Here is a 21,659-nt window from a genome sequence, read left to right on the forward strand (position 1 = left end):
CTATATAAATGTATACCTCACACAGTCATTTATGTTTCGACTACAGCATTCACATTTGTTTGTTTAAATGTTTATATATATATTTAATAATTTTAGTAATAATTGTATTAATGTCAGACCCTTATGTACGTTAGCGCTAGGTTGTTCTAATTTGTGAAAATACATCCATGCATGTGTTCAAGCGCAAAAGCTAAATAAATCCTGTTTATTATACTGTAGTTAGTAGTAGCAGTGATAATGGACATTGTATAGTTACATTATAATTCATTTAATTAAAAAAATATATTATTTATATCTAGTTATTAATACGTGTATCACAGCCTTTCATTGTTTTTATTTATTGTATTGTTTGTAAAGTGCTTTGTTACAGCTCTAGCTGTTATGAAATGCACTATATAAATACAATTGTATTGTATTCTGCAAGAAATCAATGATTTTATAAATATATATAATTTAACAAACTGATGTATACTACATATGGATTATTTACAACAATTAGATGTATTCTATCATAACATTCAGGTTGGACATGCTATATATTATGAATAAACTATTATAAATCATAAATAACAAAATCATATTGCACAGACAGAGGTTCTGCTCTAATTCAATTGAATTTTACTGACACAGCCCCAGTGCATTGAGACACAACGCACATAGCACTTTAACATACTTTATTGATGTTTTTATTTTATAGTAGCCATGTTCGGTGTACAGCAATTAAGGACATAAAGCTTCACCGTGAAAAAGTCAATCATTTCACTTTTCTCATCCACTCCAATGTCCAATGAAATAAAATACAGGGAGGAGCAATCACAGAAATGAAAAACGCAGTTTTTGTATGAATGAAGCATGATTCAATGTATTTTTGTATGTATATGTATTCTTTTTTTTTTTTTAAAGGCTGTACGAGGAATCAAACAAATAATGCAAAAACCTATACGACCGGATGTTATTTAAGGAAGGGGTTTAGCGATGGGCCTTTTTTAAACCATGGCCCATGAGGCAGGCAAACAGCGTCAGCACCATCTTGGGATTCACCTCCACCAAGTCGTCAGGCAAAGCGTAGACGCGAGCACCAATCTTCCGGGCCAGTGAGACTGCGTATCTGAAAAGGGGAGAGGATACACGATGACTGGGCAGGAAAGTAATTTAATTCAATGCGCTGTGCTGCACATTCTGGTGTGCCGGCCTTGGCCATCAGGGGGCGGTATAATACAATCTTGCAGACGCAAATGACAAGAATAGTTCGAAAACGAATGTTTTTTTTTCAACTACAAGACTTGTCTTGTAGTTCAAATCAAAGTTATGTTAAGTCTAATGAGTACCAAGTTACATCAGGTCGAGTCTTTCATAGGTTTTAGCCAAGCAAGTCCAAAGTCCTAAAATTGGCAACTTCAGTCTAACCACCTCTGGTGAATCTACTGTGGGAAGTGAATTTGAGTGATGAGCGTTTACTTGGCGTTGTTGAGTTTGTCGGCAGTCTTCATCACGCCCGTCTCTGGTCTCGTCACCATGTCCCACTTGACGGTGCCGGGAGCGATGGCGTCGATCAGGTCGATCACTGGCAGGCTGGTGCTGATGTGGAGATCCTGCGGAAAAAACAAACGTTGACAAAGTTTGGAAAGGGACCATGTAAATTTCCTTCAAAAAAATATCTCCCAAATACATGATGATTCAGTAGTTCCATCCGGTTCGAAGCAATGCACCTGCATCTTTTAAATCAAAATCAATTTTCCGATGAAAATTGTTTTTGTTACACCCCTGGCAATAATACAGCAATTTTAATATGTAAAGCGGCGGTTATAACATCCTTGTGCCGTTTCGACAAAGTCAAGTCACACACGCTCACCTTGAAGCTGCTGATCTGCGAATCTTTGCGCTTTTGGCTGAGGGTGGTGTTGACCCAGTTGAGAATGATCTGCTCTCCCACCTTCTCACCGTCGCCCAGGTCTGATAACACCAGCATCGTGTACCTGCGCGCGGGAGGACGACATTGTTGGTTCCACATTCTTTTTTTTCTCTTTTTTTTACTCTCCTCCTGCACTGCTCTGCTTGCCTCCCTACACTTGGGTCTTCCAGCTTTTTGCAAAAAAAAAAAAAAAAAAATCTAATTATATGATAAAACACATGGGTAACAGGTCAAAATGACATGGTTTAAGTTTGACATCTATGCACTTTGTCGTTTGCATGCAATAGCCTGCAAAAACGGAGCAGATTTGATTTTGTCGTCAATGCTCATTATTCAAGTAGCTGCCGTCTTTGTGGTTACTGCAGGACAAAGTGGCTGATGGCGACAAAATGCACCTTTCAACAGCTGCTAACCTCAGGGGACAGAGGAGTGAGGACTAAGATGCTTCAATTTATTTTCACGATGGCTTCGTCAAAGTAAGCTTTCACACACGCCGCAGATAACCAGAGGAAATGTTCATACTACTTTGTTTAATGAATTGTCTTTTACAGACAGTGTAGTCCTTTATAAATATACTGAAAATGCATTCGGAATATTTTTAAGTAAAAAAAAAAAAAAAAAAGATTCCTCGGGCAAACCATCTTTCAGTGTACCCTCCTCCCCCAGCGTTACCATTCCTGACAAGTCACAACACACCTCCTCATGAGCTGCCACACCAGCGCCAAGGTGTGCATGGGGCTTCCCTCGTTCAGGTTCTCGCCGCCGATGCCGACGAGGGAGAAGTGGGCTACGTTCCTGCCCAGGCCCACGGCGTAATTGCAGTTCTCCAGCTGTGCGCCCCCCCCCAAAAAAAATACAAATTTTTGATTCCATTTGAATTGCTCCAATCCCAATTAGTGCCGTCATGAGCCGAACCTTTTTCATATTCACCCCCAGGGCGGGGTATGGAGGTTGGTTGACTTTCTTCCAGTTGACGGGAACATTCACCTTCTCGTAGAGCTGCAGAATCACCAAACCGTCGCACAGATCGCTGAAATAATCATAGGAAAACAGTATCTTTGCATTTATTTCAACATATACAATATTTAGATTTAGTTTGAATGGGCTTTTGGACAAAATGAAATGAAGTAAAATGAAGAAAGTATTGAGAATCTAAAAATATACAAGTATATATTTGGGTAAACTCTTTGCGGCTTGGCTTACTGGTACATGTGGTTCACGTAGGGATTCACGCCCAGAGAGTTGATCCAGTTACGGAAGGTCTTCTCTTCTCTGCTCTCGGCTGTAAAGACAGGGATATTCCCGCCGTCACCCGCCCGTTCTTTTATTAATCGTAGAAAGTGAAAGAGTCCGTTGGTCTCACGCTCCAGTCGGGCGGCCTCCAAGCCGTTGACGTGCCCCCTTTGCAGGGCCGGGTGCATGTTGAACAGGTTGGCCACGAAGGCCAAGTTGAGCTTGCTGTTCCCGGCGGTGACGTCGTGCGCCGTCACAAACTGCCGGCAGTCCAGTCGTGACGCCTGCTGCAGCATCAGCTCGGCCCGCCGGTTCAGGTCCCGCTCCTCCCGAGACAAATGACGCGACAAAGGTGACTATTGCGATATGACCTATTGAAATGAATTGAAATTCCACTAATCTGCCACGGTCCCTATCCACTGTATATTAAATACATTTTCCCCATAAAAAAAAAAAAAAAAAATTGAATTGAAATGTTATTAAGCATTCCAGTCCCCGTATTTTTCGGACTATAAGGCACACCGGGTTATAAGACGCATTACTGCGTATTAAGGGAAACAAACCAGTACAGCAAATGAGTCAAACTATTCAACATCCACACATAAAGCGCACTTGATTATAAAGTCGCACTGTAGATTTTTGAGATTTTAAGTGCGCCTTATAGTCCGATAAATACGGTAATACCAGAATTGTATTTGTGATGTGCTACAAAAAAAGGACAGTATTGTATAAAAACAATGAAAGCAAATGTTAAGAAATAATAAACTGTTTTTTTAAAAGTGCAATTACTGTAGGCACTGTAGTACCCGTGTGTTGGATCTGTGCCTTTAAGGGGTGTGGCCTAGCGAGTGATATCAGGAGCTGGAATATGGTTGGCCGCTTCGTCTTGGTGTAAGTGTCTGGGTGTGAGCTGTGGCCTACAGCAGCTCCTTGCAAGAGTTCTCATTTTGTGTAACTGACGTTATGTCCCATTCAATGAATGTCTGAAAATTCATCGGCGACCATGGCGCTCTCTCCTTGCCCACATATCGTGGCTTTACAGAAACTTTTTTTTTCTTTTGTTGCTCCCTGAAGCTTGCTTTCAACTCAAATTTCAACTCAAAAAAAAGAAAACTTCAAGCGATGACTAGTAACTTGGGAAAAATGTTTTTAGAAAAATGTGTTGGTCAAGAGAAAGACCAATTCTCTGGTCACGGGACATATTTTTACCACAGTTCCACTAAAGTGACTCACATTGAGGCCGCTCATGTCGATTTTGACACTCATGTAGTCGTGCTCTCCACGGGGAGCAATCTGGTCCAGGAGGTGGAAGTAAGCCCGAGAGTCCTGCGGAACAAAGAGGCTCAGTGATAACATGTCCATATGCACGACGAAGGTTCCGTATATTGGCAGGGACTGAACCGACAAATACACAAATAAGATGACATCAAAAATGACGGACTGGAAATGACACAATTTACCCAGCAGTATGCGTTTGTGAAAAGTTAACCAAACATATTTGTGTGCCTGGATCAGAAAATAATCAAATAATAATTACTGTCTAAACAAAAACGATAATCAAAACTAGAATAATAATTGCCGCAAACGGACTCTTCCCGAGGCCTTCGTTGGCCGACGTCATGTTGAAATGACGGCTCTGTTCTGTTGCTGTAATGCAGCAAAGAGGGCACCAAAAGTTGCATACTATGGCTTTAAACAATTTGAGGGGAATCAAAATGTCTGTAAAATAAGTATTCAAAATAAGTAGACCTAATCATTGCCATAGAAATCACCAAGATATAAAGTGACTGACTTTAAACTATAAAAAAAAAAAAAGAAGTTAGCCCACTCGAGTTCTCAGTGGCTCGAGTTTTAAGAAAGTGAATTTTAGTTCCATCCTGAATCTAACATTTTTTTTTTTTGAGTAGCGTGTGTGTTGTCAAAGGGACCTTGATGTCCTCGCTGAAGTTGCCGATGCTCTCGGTGCCAGCGTTTTGCAAATGGTAGTTGACCCAGCGGAGCAACAACTCTTCAGGAGAAAGAGACATCAGGTGGTCCAGACTCTCTCCCTCGCTCAGGAGGCAAATCATGCCTGCAAAGCACATGCGAGCACGGAGGTTTTACAGACACACACACACACACACACACATTAGGGTAACACAAGTAACCATAACAACACAAGTGCTGCTATATCAAATGTTATAAAAAATATTTGAAACATACAAATAGCTCCATCCAAATACATTTTAGAAATATTTTATTTTAGTCGAAAAAATTGATTTAAAAAATATTTATATTGTCTTTTTAAAAATTTAGCTTTTATTAGGACTGATATTACACTGTTTGGATATTTTTATTTTCATAAATTAGTTATATAATGTAATTTCATCAATATTAGAATGTATTATTTATTAATTTGAGTTACATTAACGTTATATTATGTATAATGTATTTATTTTAGGCATTTTTTCGTAAAAAAAATATATATATATATTTTCTTAGTACCATTTCATTGGTTATTTTAGTCAAAATATTTTATTTGTTTTATTTGAGTAATAAATTAGTCCGTTTTATTAGTACTTGGCTTCATTTTAGTTGAAAAACACATTGTATTCATTTTAGCAAAACTATTAGACATTTGTAATAAAACCAAAACAGTAACAAGCAGGACAAATAGATGTTAGAAATCACAACATACCAATAAAAAAACATTTTTCTGAGTGTATCCAGTGTGCACTGACCTTCGTTGCGTCTGATTTCTATATCAGCAAACAGGCCCACTTTGATAATCTGCCAGAATAATCCCAGCACCAGATGAGGTTTCCCAACCATCAGATTGAGCGCGTCGATGTTCACCACCGTGCAGCCGATGGCCGAGGCTGAGTTGAGTGCCAGGACAAGGTTCTCCTAAAAATGCCAGACGCCCACCACCCCCCAAAATGTTTCAATTTGCCGTAAAAAATAAAATAAAAATCATCATAATTATATATGTGTGTTACTACGCCAAATTGCTGCCATATACATGTCTGTGTTTTTGACATTTTAGCGTTCCACCACATGAAGGTTACGATTATATAGCACAGGTTCTTTTGCAAAGTCCACATTTAATCAACGGCAGCTTTACGTCCGGTACGGCCCCAATCGCGGTTTTAGTCTTTGGTGACATTCATAAAAAGATGACTTTGCACTTTGTCGGCAATAGATTGTCACAATAACACGTGCTTGCGGGCACTCACAGTCATGGTGAAGGTAGTCAGCTTCCGGGTGTTGATGACTCGCTCGTCGATGGTGTCGGGCTGGGACAGGTTGATCATTTTGCTGCGAGGGAGAACAGAAAGTAAACTCACAGCATTAGATGTAGTATGTGTGTGTCTTTTAAATATGATATCAATGAGAAGTGCTGTTAACAAGCATGACAAATCTGACTACATCTCAAAATCGTCAAGTGCATAAAATGCGGCTTCAAATTCTTGTGTAAAGTAGAACCCTTCTCCCAGCTCACCACAGCAGGATGCCATCGCGGACAGAAGTGAAGAGGCTTTCGTCATCGGGGTTCATGGGCAGCAGGTGGCGGCAGTCGGGATCTTTGGCTAACGCTTTGTTGATCCAGTTGACAAACGCCACTTTCTCTTCATCTGCGCGCAGAACACATGCAGACTTTGTCAACATTGCTAGTTCAAGAGCCAGAAATGTGAAAATGTAGTTGCTTGTCCTTTATTTTTCTGATTTCTTTCTTTAAATGATGCATAAAATCTGGACTGCATACATTTATGTCCTAAATCTTAACGAGGAAGTCAAACCCCCCCGAAGTTTTCTTGACATTATAATATGTTTTATACGGCTCCACTAGTCTAAACACGGCATTCAGATTAATATTGCATTTGTGGAGTATGAGTTAAGTAGCAAACTCCACCCGTTTTTAGTCATCTCAAGGGGCGGCCAGTTTGTCACTTCCTGTCGACTGAAAATGACATCACAACAGCTCAGGGCTCAGGTAACAACCAATCACATCTCACCTGTTTTTTGAAGCTAAGCCGTGATACACAATCGCAATCGGAATGAAGTGTTTAGACTACTGGGGCTGCATAGAACATATTAGTATAAAGAAAATTTGGGGGTTGCCTTCTTCTTTATGCTAAATTTAGCAGTTCATGCTTTTTTTGCATGATTTTTGTACTTGAAAAGTCCTCTCTGTTGTCAAGTTAAACAAATACAAAGGACAAGGACAAAGTATTATTCAACAATCATAAATTCTGCCTGTAATTCATTTCTGTCTTGTTGTAAGCGAAAAATAAAATAAATCGGCAGATGAATCTGTTATCAGAATTTTTTTCTGACAAATATTGCAATCATCCGAAAAAATAATCCAGATTGGTGGGGTTTTAATTCTCATACCTGAGTAGGAGTGTTGCGTCCCCACACTTGAAATTCCCGACATCCCCCCAAAGGACCGAATGCCATCCTTCCTGGTTATGGATTTGCGGAAAGTCTCGCTGAACTTCTTGCTCTTCAGCTCCTGATAAATCTTTAAAAAAATAAAAAAACAAAACACACACCTGTATAGTAAAGCATAACCTGCATGTTGGAACGTTTCAAATTTTGGGGCATGAGCTCACAGAGACAAATTCCTCAAAGCTGATCTTCTCATCCTTGTTGGTGTCGCCGGCCACGAAGGTCTCCACTATCTCCCGCACTTGATATCCGGGCAGGGAGAAGCTGGCTTCGCGGAACAGCTCCTGGAGCTCAAAGTCGCTCACGTAGCCGCTGTTATCGATGTCTCAAAAAAAAAAAAAAAAACACACGCCAAGGTCAAACTTTGTAGCACCTGCCAACCTCAGAAGACTTTCGGAATAAATGGTTTTGGTTTTATTTTGGCAGAAATTATTTCGGAACCACAACTTGTGGTTTGTTAACATCGCGCAAGTTACCCCACAAACCACAAAAACTTGTATTCTAAAAGCAATAGTTAACTATGAAATATTTTCACAATTTAATGTCACATGACTAACATTATTTGTTGCCTAATAAGTAATGTGATTACTATATACATAAATAAAAAAAATTTAAAACACACTATTCAGTCACTGAATAAGAGGCACCGTAGAGTTGACAGTGGTTGCTGGCCACCGTCAGCATATAAGGCCTAATATAATCATATAATATTGATGATTAACTGATTGGCAATGAAAGTACAAACATTCCACACGCCAAACGAGCAATTAAAAAAAAGTGTCTTGACTTTATGGCTGGCTGTAAAAGTCGTGCGTGTGTGTGTATGAACTGACCAATTTTATTGAACGCCTCTCGGAGCTCTTCCAGGTCCTCCCTGGAAATGTGAGTAACCTGTTTGTTCATGGTGGCCTGAAAAACACACACACACAGTCAGCTGTTTTTTGCTTATTTTAAAATAGCTGAAAATAACTAAATCGGTCGTCTGATTAATCGGTTGATCCTAATATTTACAATCAAGTAGATTATATTTTTTCATAATCATATGACCAATTCAGTAATAATTAACTCAGCATTTACTCATAAAATTATTGTTAAACGCATCGTAAAATTATTTGTGACTAATACTTTCAAAGTTAACTATGACCAGTAAATCAATGAATCGTTGATTAAAATGTATTAGATTCATAAAAGTATAATGAATATGAATAAATTGGTGTAAAATATGTCATTGTTTGTTTAAATAAAATAATAATTCATCTTCATTTTTAATGCCATTATGATTGATTAATCAATTATTATGTCAAATAAACAAAAAATGTTAAACATGCACGTAATGGTATTTTCTTGTTTATTTTTCAATAAATCATTTAATTTGATGATGATTAAAAATACATTTTAAATGAATGTGAAAAATATGTATAGGGTTATTTTAATAAACTAATTGTTACTTTTAAATGTCATGATTTATAATCAATATAATTATAGTTACAGTATATGTAATTTTTTTTTAATTTAGCGTTTTGTTTCACTATTTTAATATTCACAACTGACCAATTATGAAAGGAGAAAAATGAATTTTAAAAAGATGAAGACTTTCAAATGAACCAATTTAGTTGAAAAAAGGGCAACTTTATTGCAACACATATTCCAGGCCTCTTGTTAATGTAAATGCTCAGTGGGCCGCATTAAAGCCAGGAAGGATGTGGCTTGCGGACCATACTTTGCCCACCCCTGTACTTGTCTCTAATGTAATGACAACACACAAAAAACAAATAAAGTCAAGAGGTTACCTTGACAGTTCAGCTGGAAATCAAAACGCCTCCCAGACCACCACCAGAGCGGACCCGATCGGCGGCGTCTTGTCTTCCGCAGACAAGGCAGGAAGCTGGAGAGCAGCTTATCACTCTGGAGGAGAGGACCTTTGGCCTGTTTGGACCCTGCGATGGGCGTAGTCGACACGGTTAACATTTAACACTTATTGCCTTAAAAGACTCAAGACGACGAAAGCCATTGGCGAAAAGACACAGGAACTCTGCCATTTTGGCTCAAAGCGGCCATTTTGCGCTCCTTTTTGCTATTCCCAGCGGTCTCGCATACTAGACTGAGGGGAAAATTCAGCCCCGAGAGTCAGTTTCACTTGGCGCTATAAAATTTGGTAGGCAGGTTTATCATGAGTTGACCCACAAAAATGTCATGCCCGAAAAAGCACTGGAAGTCAATCATTTTGGTTTGAAGCGACCATTTTAGGCTCATTTTTAGGGGCTCTTGAAAAATGTCCAAAAGATTTTTTTACCAAATTTGAACCACCTACAATATTCTTGACAGGTGTAAGATGCTAGATTAGGAAATTGAGTTTTGGTCGTTGCGTGAGGCTGGAATATTGTGGTGGGTTTTGATGACTCATCATTGGTTCCGTTGTGCATTCTAGGATTTTTGGAAAAGGTATTTTGACTTGTCTTCATGAAATTTATTAGGCATGTCTGTCATGAGTAACCCCCCAAAAAAGTTTTAATGAGCCATGTCTGAAAAGACATTGGAAGTCTGGCATTTTGGCCATGTCCTTAAAAGGCAAACTTGATTTTTGTGTTTCTAGGATGGAAAAAAAAGGAAATATAATCAATATCCATCACTTTTAAACACACATACAAACCTAAACCTTCCTTCTACATTAATAACATCAACCCCCATGCACCGGCTTGGATCAATGACGTTCCATTAGGGATGAAAACTGAATTAAGGAGCTTACATTCAAACTGGCTGCAAGGTTTAGGGTTACACCGCAGCTCTTTTCTTCTGTTCAAAAATCAAACAACCTCACACATGCTTTTAAATACACACAAAAATCCATTTCCATACCTGCATTTTCTCTGCCAACAAACCAAGTCTTCCATGTTTTCTATCCAGCCTCCTGTGGACACATGAGCAGCCCTTTTTGTTAAAGGTGCTCTCCAGTTACTGTGCCCCGACAACAACAGCTGATCCCAGAACAGTGTTGTGGAGGTAGACAAGCAGGCCAAAGAAGATGCTGGCCCGGCACAATAAACCTGCTGTATTATTCAGTGATAGCCTGGAGCACAAAGCACATGTTCAAGAATTGTATAAGTAAATACAGATACAGCAGAAACCATAAAACACTGAAACAATGAAGAGTCTCATGCTGAGTCAAAAGTCATAGAATAAAAATGTTTTACGAGGACAGCGAGAGGGGTTGCCTAACATTCTTGGGCCTGGAAGATCATTCAAGTTTAATTCAACTGAACTGTACTTGGACAGTGATTCTTTTGCCCTTTTACCTCACCTTGAGAATCACTGCCTTATTTGCTGAAGAGCTTGCACAGGAAAATAAGGTCAGAACATGTGTTTACTTATTTCAGTTAGGAATGAACAGGCAACACTGGAATAATATACTCTCAATATTTGTAGTCTTTCTGGTAAAATAATTGTTGCTACATAAATTCGTCTTACTTTAGATTTTTTATTTTAATGTTCAATTAAATATATCAAGTAAGTAGGAATATTTGGCCCACTGGTTGTCATTCTAAACGGGGTGATCATTGGCCCGTCAGTATGTGAGGCACCGCATGAGACAGATCCACACCTCAAGAAGCCAATTTCACCTAGGCATGTAATATACTCTAAAAAAATCGTAAATAACTCCTGTAATGTGCAGTCTTGACCACCAAGGGGCAGCGAGGGAATAGTTAAAACCCCCCTCCGACTCTCTCCTACTCGTCTTGTTCACTGGACCAGTCAACTTCACGTTTTTTGTCAGAATTTTACACTGTATTATCGTGCCAAAAATTCCAATACATGATAAACAGTAAATAAATTGCAAAATTAACCAACAAAACCAAACCTACAATAGAAAAAACACACACACACATGCGCACTAAAGTAAAGGGACTCAAAAGCAGAATTGGCCAGGTGCTGAAGAAGGCACAAAAGTAGTTTTAAGCAAAGGAAGGAAATATGTCAAATAAAAAGTGGGTCTAAGAAAAAGGAAGGGGGAAATGGTGAGAGGAAGGTGTGGAGGAAGGAAAGTAGAAGAAATAGGTTTGAGGCAGGAGGATAGGAAGGATAGCAGAAAAGCAGGTTAAAGGATCAGAGGTCTGAATGAAGGAAGGAGACTTAAGGAGGGCATGACAGAAGGTTTAAGGAAGGCAAATAGAGAGAAGGTATGAATGAATGAAAGAGGAAAAATAAAGATTCCAGGAAGAAACCTGGTCGGAAGACCGTCAGGAATGAAAGGATGCTCGGAATAAAGCGGGTGTGAGGGGAAGAAGACAGGAAGCAAACAAGGATAGAAGGAAGGCGGTCAGAGGGAAAAAAAGAGCAAGCCCTACCCGGTATTGATTTTTAATACGTATTCGTTGACGTTTTAAGACTTTCATAACACCTGTCGGCGCCATTTTGCTGGATTGTTTAATTAGAGGCGCGAACGCGACAGCCGGCACAAAGGGGGCGAGGTCAGCGTATGACAGCTGTCACGTGACCCGGAAAACGTGCTCTTTAATTCCTGGGCTGGAATTGAGCGCAGCTGCACTATCACCACCACCATCCTCCAGTCTTCCATCGCAGTGCTTTACTCTTCGTGTTTCCCCGTCAAGACACCCCGGCGGAGCCTCAGCATGTCCGGTAAGACTCCGACTACACGGTCGGCCGCCTGATTCCTCCGCAGTGCTGCTCCTGTTCTGTCGTGCCATTTTAAACGTCGCTAATATTTGTTTTAAATATCGACACGAGTAGGTGTGGCATTTGTAGTAGCAGTGGTGGTAGCAGTTGTAGAATTTGTAGTGTCGTTTATTATGAACATCAAACTAATACGTGTAGTATTCGCACGGCTGCGTTTTTTTAATGATTTTTTTTTATTGGTTGCCGCAGCAGTTCAGTCAAGGTAGCTCCCGCCTGGCATGAGACTTCCGGTGAGGATTTTCAAAGTTGAGTTTGGTGTCCATTTTTTTTTTCTTTTTTGTTTGTTTGTTGTTTGTTTTGTTTTTATTATTTAGAAGGCCAAACAATCATAAACTAGACTTATTTTCACTACTAAGCGTTCCCTTATTCCCACATCTGTGGCCTATATGTCAAAATGCCCCAAGGGTCAAGAATTAGTTTTGTTTTTTTTTTTTTTTTAAATCCATATTTCTTGCGTTGGTGGAATTGGTTCGTTTTAGGGGGGTGTCAGCCCTCCTGCTGCCACACATTCTCCTGTTTGGCTGTATCTTCTCTGGCTGGCCGATTACTTCTAATACAAGTGACAGTCCATTTACCATTTGGTGCCACTTTAGTACATGGGTTCAGTAAACGTTTTGTATGCAGTTGGAAAAAAAATACAGTGACTGACTTCTAATTGAAAAGGTAGGTATTTATTTCAATATTGCATATTATGAGCTATGCATCATTTTCACTCCAAATCATGAATTGCACTTGAAATGTTTACTTTAAAAAAATAATAATTTCAAACTTGATTGGTGGACTAGCAAGTATTTTGCTTATAAATATGGAAAAAAAACTCAACTTTCCATAATGTTCACTTTAAAACATCTGCAGTATGTAATAAAGGGTTTGCATATTAATTTAAGGATTACATTGAGAGCCAATCTTTGGTCTTTCCAAATTTAATTGTTTCTTAACCCAAACCGTTAAATTTTGAAAGTGGAAATGGCTCTGGTTGCATCACCGCTCCTTCACATTTCTCCACTCAGTTGCGTCCTTAAACTTACCCAAATATCTACTCATTGCTTCATATTAAAAATGCATTTTAAAAAAATGCAACAAAAAAAACCCCACCTGCCTAAAGTGAATGCTGCTCAAATGAAACAAAAAGCTTTTATTTTTTTCAAAGTGCCTTCCCACAACTTCCTGTGATGGTGTCTAACTTGATGTGGTGGATGTGCAGTCTCACTCTGAGGTTGTGAAGTTCATTTCCCACTCCTCAAATACTCATAAAGACCCGTATGTCACAACTGATATTGACATTAGCAATAGCAATAAAGATTACAAAAATAAATATATCGTAAATACTAGATTGTGGCTGGAGGCCCCACTTCTTGTTAAGCAACGACAAACTGTTGAATAGAAACCGGATTGAAGATGTGGGTGTAACCTCCAATCATATCTAATTGTGGACTCCCATGAGAACATTTTTAGGGCTTTCCAAACTCCCTTGAGAAAAGGACTAATTTTAGAGCAAGCATCTTATTCTGGATTGCATATAGAGAATGACCAATTTCAAAACAATCTCATTCCCGACTCCGTTTTAGGAAATGACAGACTTTCGATTGTCTGAGTCCAGCCTCCTGTTGGAGAGAGACCAATTTTTTTTTTCTCTGTTTTTAAGAACGATCTTTCACATTGAAATCCCTTGAGAAGATGACTGATTTTGAAGCAGTCTCATTCCAGACTCTCTTTAGAAAATGTCTTGGTGTAGCTGAGTAAATAAACGCTACAACGCGCTACCATTTACTATTGGAAGAAATATGGTGTGTATGTATAACACTATAACAAACCTTTTTAATAACTACAACTGTTGAGGGAAAAACTGAGCATTGGTAAGTTGATGGCAGTTTTTAGAGCCGACTCAAGTGTGCCAAATAAAATGTAGAAATAAAAGGAGTGCTCTTTCGGTGTCGTAATCAGGCGAAGCCTTTGTGACACTGGCCACCAACGACACCTACGCAAAAGGGGCCATGGTCCTGGGCCGCTCGTTACGAGACCACCACACCACCAGGAAGCTTGTCGCCCTCATCGGACCTCACGTAGCAGAACCATGCAGGTAACGACCGTAAACCGCAAACTATTCTCAAGGGTTCGGGACTAAGACCCAATGTGAATAGCAAAACTTTGTCAATAGATATCACAGCTCATCAGTACGGCACTAATATTAGTCTTTCTACGCGGTGGTCAAAGAATAGATGACTGAGTTGGGTTTTTTGGGTTTTTTTTTTTTTTTTGTCCCCCCACAGACACTACGTTTGTACAGTATTCTAATATACATTTTATGATTGCAATTATTTACAATGTGTTTACAGTGTGGAGGAGTACACAGCTATGCTAAGTTGCGAATCGGTGACAGTTTTGCTAATGTCATTGGCGGTGCAGAAATGAAATTTAGGCAATTCGCATTTTGCAGCGATTTACTTTCTACATTTTTTTTTTTTTTTCTTCCCTCCCTTCATCCCAGGGTGGTGCTGCGCTCCATTTTTGATGAAGTGCGCCTGGTGGATATCACAGACTCGGGCGACACAGCCCACCTCGCCCTGATGCAGCGGCCTGATTTAGGCGTGACCTTCACCAAGCTGCACTGCTGGACGCTGACGCACTACGACAAGTGTGTGTTCATGGACGCCGACACCATGGTGAGTAGAGCTCTTTTTTTTTTTTATTATTATAAATTGTGTGGAGCCATTTTGTTTTAACTGATGGTGACGTGATGATGTCTTTACATGTAGCAACCTCGCATGTCCCCTTCACTTCAGACGCCCTTGAGAACATGACAAGATTTCAGAGTAAATTATCATTCAAGATTCGCTTTATAAATAACTGCTTTTATAGCATTCTTCTCATTCCACTTGAACAAAGTGACCGATTTTAGCGCAATCTCGTTTACTTTCATACTCGTTTTTATGAAACGAGTGATTTTAGAGTACCGCACTCCAGTTAGAACTTGACAAGGTTTTCTTCTTTTACAAAGTATTTCATATTTTGACTTGGCAAAATCTCCCCCCACGAAATGTTAGGCACTCTCCAACATCGACGAGCTCTTCGAGCGGGAGGAGCTTTCGGCCGCGCCGGACCCCGGTTGGCCAGACTGCTTCAACTCGGGGGTCTTTGTTTTCCGGCCGTCTATCGAGACGCACGAGAAGCTGCTGACATTCTGCGCTGAAAACGGAAGCTTTGACGGTGATTTGACCCTTTTATGTCATGAAACCTAATGTATATTTTGAGTGCCATGAAAAGTTTTAGCCCAGTAGACTAGACGCTAATGTCAGACTTTGGAACTCATGGCCCCTGGCCTTGCTGCAGGGGCCTCCCAGCAAATCTGTACAAAAGAGGCCCCTTGAGCCATGTAAAGTTCACACCTGTAACTTGTGGTGCCCCCACTCAAACAGTAAATGGCTGATGGCATTACCTATTCCAGACTCCCTTTAGAAATATCGCTGATTTTAGAAGACTGCATTATGGAGTTAAAATGACTATTTTGAGTCATCTTAGAAAATGACTGGTTACAGCGTAATCTTCTCATTCAGGACTTTTTTTTTTTTTTTTTTTTTTTTGGGACGATTCATTGCAATGCACACACAAGCTAATACCATTAGTAGCCAAGTGAAGCTAATACCATGAGTTTTTGTGCGTCCACAGGTGGCGATCAGGGCGTCCTCAACAGCTTCTTCAACACGTGGGCAACAGCCGACATATCCAAGCACCTCCCTTTTGTCTACAACCTCAGCAGCATTGCCATCTACTCTTATCTGCCCGCTTTCAAACAGTACGCGCACACACAAACTGCGATTGCGTAGTGAACCAGTAAGTGTGTTTGTGTGTTAGGAGGCATATCTAAGGTCAGTTCAAAGGTGGTATTTTTATGTGCGTGAGAGTCCAATTACAAGAGTAGGAACGTAACCTGCCCTTGTTGTTGTCACCTTCCTTCTTTTTAATTTTTAACATGAATGCCTTCCGTCCACACAGTTTTGGCCGCGACGCCAAGGTGGTCCACTTCCTGGGCAAGACCAAACCGTGGTGCTACGCCTACGACGCCCAGAGCGGTGAGGTGATTGGCCGCCCTGAGGGTCCTGACTCCGGCCGGCTGCACCCGGACTATTTGCAGTCCTGGTGGCGGCTGTATGCCACGTCAGTAATGCCGCTGCTGCAGCAGGCCTATGGCGATGCGCCCTTCGCCAGTGGCGTCAAGGAAGCGACCAGTGATGTGAGTTATTGAGCGAGATGTTTGGGTCAACTCGGAGCCGTCTGGAATACATTTGCCAAATTAGCAATTGGATGAAATCTGTAGAAGCAGTTTGCTTTGTTTTTAAAGACTCCTTAGATGCCAAAATGACAGCTCCAAGCAAAATTCTTCTACAGATTTTTTTGATGTGTATACTCATGATGGGCATGCCAACCAAATGTCATTTTAAGCAATTGATTTAAAAATATATATAATTTCATTCCGGTTGGAGCGAACTGAACCTAAAATGGCTGCGTCAAGCCAAAATGACCAACTTCCTGTGTCTTTTCACACATGGGTTCTTGAGACTTTTGGGTGGGTTTGCTCTTGAAAGACAAGCCTACCAAATTTCATGTTGCAAAGTGAAACTGTTTCAAACAGGCTTTTATTTTGAAAATAGACTTGGGTCCAACTGAGCCTAAAATATTGGCTTTAAACCAAAATGGTTTGTTTATTTTCAGAAATGGGTATTGTGGAGAATTTTTGGTAGATCCCCCTGGGATAGACTTCACGTTCCAATTTCACATAGCCAAGTGAAACTGGGGCTTGAAATTGGTCCATGGGGCAAATGTGATTGAGCCCTTTGATTCTGCCTAGCAACAAGTGCGCAACCAGCCTAGCGCAGCAAAATGTGTATGGTTTGTATCGGCATTGTCTTTTGAAGTCTTCATTTCACCATAAAATGTGGTTGCATCACCATCTCTTATCTGTTGCAACATGTACAGTTGTACTTTGACTGCGGTGATGAAATGGCACCACGTACAGTTAAGCCTGCAAAGACCCCTCACAGATGCTGTAGTTGCATTGAAACTTATTTAAGCAAAATGTTTAACAAAAATAGCACAGCTGAAATCTATTGCGTCAAAGAAACTTTGAAGCACTGCGCTAGCGGGCCCTCATTAGATGAAATGATATGGTTTGGTTGATTATTTTGGGAGTTTAAATATACGCTGCAATTCTCTTTAATTTTGTGTCAATTTAAAAGTTAAATTGAACTGGGAATGACAAACTGCTTGAAGCAAGCACGTAGTACCTCTTATTTGCTAAACTTTTCGCGAGCATCTTTTGTTTCCTCAGTGATCCCATTTCTTGACTGGGGGAGACTGACAACAGGACAAAAATATTTTAAGTGTGTGGGGGGATAAAACTATTTACAAAAATATTGATTTTCTTTTTTTGCTCCCACCTGGTAACGCAGGATAAACTCCGACAGGACAAGTGCGCCGATCAGACTGCGTCCTCCTCGTCCTCCACAGGCGCCGCCGCCGCCGCCTCGGCCGGTGTAACCGCCCCTCGACCCATGTCCTCGGAGGAGCGAAAGCAGCGCTGGGAGGCGGGCCAGATGGACTACTTGGGCGACGACTCCTTTGCCAACATTGAACGCAAGCTGGACTCCTTCCTCAAGTAGCAAGTCGGGCTGTGATGGACAGAGGGAGAGCAGAGGGTCCTGTCAGGTATTGAACCCCCCCCCCCAACCACGCCTGCCCCACGTCCACCGAGCCAATCACAGAAGGTGAAATTAGAAGATTGGTGTCTTCCAGCCTCACTAAATGCAACTTTGTAGTTTGTTTGTGTGAGTGATGGTGTATGTTTGAGAGAGCGCATTTCTTAAAAAGAAAAAATAAACATTGTGGGATGTCACTAAATCCCCGGCGAGCTTTATTATAGTTAACACTGTTAAAGTAGCATTTGCCACTTGGCATCAACAATGCATACTCGGGGTGGGATATAGCAATAGCAGAGTAACTCGATCATTTTCCTAATCGTGTCAACAACATGCCAATTTTATTTTGAATTATTTTTTTAATATTCATGACTAAACATCTCATTCTGTAACTGAAGAGCATGCTTAACCCTTGATAAATTAGCATTAGCAACTTAGCGTCAACTCCGGATGCCAGAGATGAGCAATACAGTAACTTACGATAATATCGTGCAGACAATATGGCGATTGTGATGCTTTGGATGGAAACAATTTATGATGTAATAGAAGAACAAAGTTAACCCTCCATCAAACTAGCAGTAGCCGCTTTGCATCAACACTGGATACTGGGCGATGTGGAAGAAGCAGTGTTACAAGGTCCCTATCTCGTGTGAACAATGCAAAGATTGTGATATTTGTGATAGTCTATATGTGAATAAAACTGTTAACACTCAGTGAAATTAACACTAGCAACGCGGTATCAACGATCTGATGTTAGCATGATACGGCATTTTCCTTTAAAATTTTGAAATAACTATCAGGGGAAAAAAAACAACCTATTGTAGCCAAACACTGTTCACCCTTAATGAAGTTGGCATTAGCAACTTTGCGTCAACACTGGATACAGCGGCGTGGGGAAATGGCAGAGTAAGGACATCATGCTTGAGTTAACCCCCAAAAATGGCAGCGTAACCCGCACTAATGTCATGCTGTCGTTACAACTACGAGGCTTTTTTTTTTTTGGGACTAAAACAATCTGTCACTGAAGAACACTAACATTTGATGAAAGTAGCGACTTGGCATCAACACTGGTAACCAGGGGAGGGATTTTGGTACCGAAGTAACTTGTGAACCCCTACTTTTTCCTTATTCCATGTCAAAATAGCGGATATTGTGTCCCATCTATACATGGTACAGTTGGGCAAACTTTTAAAATACTCCAGCACTTAACCGTCAGATAGTTAGATGGATACTCGAAGGTAGTAGAAAATGATCAATTGTTCTGCACTTAGAGCACATGCACGGGCATTAATGAATAAATTATTTTGTCAATATGTGATGCTTCTCTATCATGGGAGAAAACGATATGGACACTTTGTCCCACATTTCCCACAGTTGGGAATGTTGTTTGAAAAAAACAAAAAAAAACTTGTCTAACCACTGCTTGTGCGGATAATGTAAATTGTCTCTTGTGCTGTCAAAATATAGCTATTTGACAGATATATTACATTTACAAAATATTCACAGCATTCACTTTTTCCACATTTTGTTACAGCAGTTTCCCAAATTTGATTAAACTGAGTTCCTCAAAAACATCTCAAAACCTCAATCCCTTGGCTTTATTTACAGCTTTTGATAAGAAACCGGAGTTTAACGTTAAGATGATCCTTGTACAGAATCAATGGATTCCACCTGTGGTAAATCAAATTGATTGACATGATTCGGAAAGACACGCCTGTCTATATTAGCTCCCCCAGTTGACAGTGCAAAATGTCCATGTTGTGATGGGTAATTGTGTCCAATTTTGAAGCGGAAGATTAATTGGTCAAATGTGGAGAAGCAGGGTATGCACACTTTCTGGCTTCACTATTTAGTTAAGAAAAGAGTACCAAAACTAAATATGAGCCCCACCCCTACAGGATAGTGGTGCTTATAAACAACCCTGGTACACAGAATGAATTGGTCTTTTATACAGTGAGATTGGGGGAGGGAGAAAGGGGGTCATGTAGTGGGCTTGTTCCTGGCCCATGGAGCAGGGCTACATTTTTTTGTTCAGGTTGCCCAGCAACTGTTCAAGTGCGGAAAAATTTAAGTGCTAGAGGGCAGCACGGTGCAAAAGTGGTTATGTCTGCCTCAGTCCTGGGTTTCTGCATTTGAACTTCTGGCGTTTCCAATGAGGAGTTTGTATGTTCCCCCATGTTCGTGTGGATTTTGTCCCGCAGCTCTGGTTCTTGAAAGACTTTAGTTGTCCCTGGGTGGTAATGTGAGCTTGAATGCCAGTTTGTCTCCATGTGCCCTACGATTGGAAAAATTGTCCGTATGTGAGAATGGTTGCCTGTGTGTGCCCTGCCATTGACTGGCAACCACTCGTGGTTGTTTGGCATCTCTTGACAATAATCATGTTTGGTGAAAAAATTTTCCCAACCGATTAATCGGACGATTTTTTTTTTTTTTTGCTTTGCGTGTATACAAATTATTTTTTTTCATCAATTTTATTTAGCAAAAAAATCTTATCCGTTGGTCCCAACTAGTGAAAACTAAATAACCCATAGGCATAACTGGGTGGCAATACTTGTCTCTGTGCGCCTGTGATTGTCTGGTGACTAGTGCAGGGTGTACACAGCTTTTCTCATTCAAAGTCAGTTTAGGTTCACTGAAGATACTCAATTGTCCATAGACTGTCAGCGTGTGAATGGTTGTGTATTGGTGCCCTATGATTGGCTGGCTGGCAGTAGTCGAATTGGGGGGGGGCGTAATTGATGGCCATGCCAAAATGGTCCAAATATTTGTAAGCATCCTTTTGATGTCTGAGATCTGTTGAAACACTACAGTAGAGCGCCACCTACCTCCCATCCTCTCGCATGCAAGTCCCATCTGCTGTTTGTGGTCCCCGTGTCACGCTTTCCCAACCAGCTGCCTTATTACCGTGTTCACTGTTTAACCTCACTCCATTGCGAGAAATTGCCCATCTCGCTCCAGTGGAGGTGTGCAACAGCCTAAAAACAAAAAATTGTAAAAGGTAAACATTGTCATTGCACAATCCCCTTGTGTCTAATAAAAGATGAGCAACTTAAATGGCTTGTTGACTTTTTTTTTTCTGAATGGGGGAAAAAAAAAATCTTCCCCCAGACTTGGGTCTATTAGTTGAGCTCACAGAAAGCAAATATGGTGAGGTAGCATTTCACTCTTATGCTGCCTGCAAATGGAATAGAGAAATGAAATCAGCCCAAATCGTTATGTAAATGCTTTTATATCCAGATCAAAAAGTAGTATTTAAATTTTTAAATCAATTTCAGAAAACCTCTTTGGTTCTGAATATCACAAAGTGTAAACGCTTTTATTTGGTGTCTTTGGCTGTCTGAAGCACCTTGAGTTGCCTTATGTATGAAATGTGCTGTATAACAAAGCTGCCTTACCTTTAGTTAAAACATAATCAGAGCCAGTGTTACTGCCTCCATCAAAGTTTTCTAGAATATCTGGGGCAGAATTTTTGGCTATTTAAACAAAATGTGTTATTTAGAAGTAGTGTACAATGCAGAAATACCTTTTTATCCATGGCGAAGGTGTTCACCCCATAAATGAGGGGTGGGGCGGGGGGGCATTTTTCATGAGCTGGAGCTTATTTCTGTTGACTGAGATAGACGTACACCCGGGATTTTTCCCAGGGCACACAATGATACACGGTTTGGACAATGTCACACACATGTAACGTCAGCACA

At 40.4% G+C, this 21,659-nt stretch overlaps 2 protein-coding genes across 4 annotated transcripts; one reads left to right on the plus strand and one right to left on the minus strand.

Moving 5' to 3' along the window:
* Positions 1-670: 670 nt before the first annotated feature.
* LOC147137185 (plastin-1-like) lies at positions 671-21,615 on the minus strand. Of its 3 annotated transcripts, XM_086050438.1 has the most exons (20): positions 21,485-21,615; positions 20,787-20,936; positions 17,704-17,934; positions 10,433-10,643; positions 9,367-9,513; positions 8,410-8,485; positions 7,741-7,901; positions 7,520-7,649; positions 6,627-6,759; positions 6,361-6,442; positions 5,866-6,031; positions 5,074-5,216; positions 4,379-4,471; positions 3,276-3,471; positions 3,116-3,194; positions 2,828-2,942; positions 2,609-2,742; positions 1,853-1,976; positions 1,459-1,592; positions 671-1,108 (listed from the first exon to the last, which is right to left on the minus strand). In XM_086050438.1, exons 6-20 carry the CDS (start codon positions 8,477-8,479, stop codon positions 970-972), a joined length of 1,899 nt encoding a protein of 632 aa, XP_085906564.1. In that variant the 5' UTR covers positions 8,480-8,485; positions 9,367-9,513; positions 10,433-10,643; positions 17,704-17,934; positions 20,787-20,936; positions 21,485-21,615; the 3' UTR covers positions 671-969. The 3 variants fall into 3 exon arrangements, with proteins under 3 accessions (XP_085906564.1, XP_085906565.1, XP_085906566.1); XM_086050439.1 differs by lacking the exons at positions 17,704-17,934; positions 20,787-20,936; positions 21,485-21,615 and adding an exon at positions 11,920-12,168; XM_086050440.1 differs by lacking the exons at positions 17,704-17,934; positions 20,787-20,936; positions 21,485-21,615 and adding an exon at positions 11,797-11,866.
* On the plus strand, positions 12,024-21,015 carry LOC147137186 (glycogenin-1-like). The gene is made up of 7 exons (XM_086050446.1): positions 12,024-12,211; positions 14,213-14,348; positions 14,757-14,931; positions 15,313-15,475; positions 15,935-16,061; positions 16,262-16,499; positions 17,716-21,015. The coding sequence occupies exons 1-7, from the start codon at positions 12,205-12,207 to the stop codon at positions 17,923-17,925; spliced, it is 1,056 nt and encodes a 351-aa protein (XP_085906572.1). The 5' UTR covers positions 12,024-12,204; the 3' UTR covers positions 17,926-21,015.
* Positions 21,616-21,659: the final 44 nt, after the last annotated feature.

The sequence above is a fragment of the Filicampus tigris genome, chromosome 13 (genome assembly GCF_054856515.1).
Source record: "Filicampus tigris isolate MCC_2025a chromosome 13, RoL_Ftig_1.0, whole genome shotgun sequence".
In the NCBI taxonomy this organism is placed as follows: Eukaryota; Metazoa; Chordata; class Actinopteri; order Syngnathiformes; family Syngnathidae; genus Filicampus; species Filicampus tigris.

Bases quoted from the DNA above. Each gene is read 5' to 3' on its own strand.
- LOC147137186 (XM_086050446.1), top strand. The intron at 14,932-15,312 runs GTGAGTAGAGCT...ACGAAATGTTAG, and splicing joins TCATGGACGCCGACACCATG to GCACTCTCCAACATCGACGA. The intron at 16,062-16,261 runs GTACGCGCACAC...CCGTCCACACAG, and splicing joins TATCTGCCCGCTTTCAAACA to TTTTGGCCGCGACGCCAAGG.
- LOC147137185 (XM_086050438.1), bottom strand. From the start codon at position 8,479: ATGAACAAACAGGTTACTCACATTTCCAGGGAGGACCTGGAAGAGCTC. The intron at 2,743-2,827 runs GTTCGGCTCATG...GGGGGCGCACAG, and splicing joins TGGGGGTGAATATGAAAAAG to CTGGAGAACTGCAATTACGC. The intron at 1,593-1,852 runs GTGAGCGTGTGT...TTTTTTCCGCAG, and splicing joins CGCAGATCAGCAGCTTCAAG to GATCTCCACATCAGCACCAG.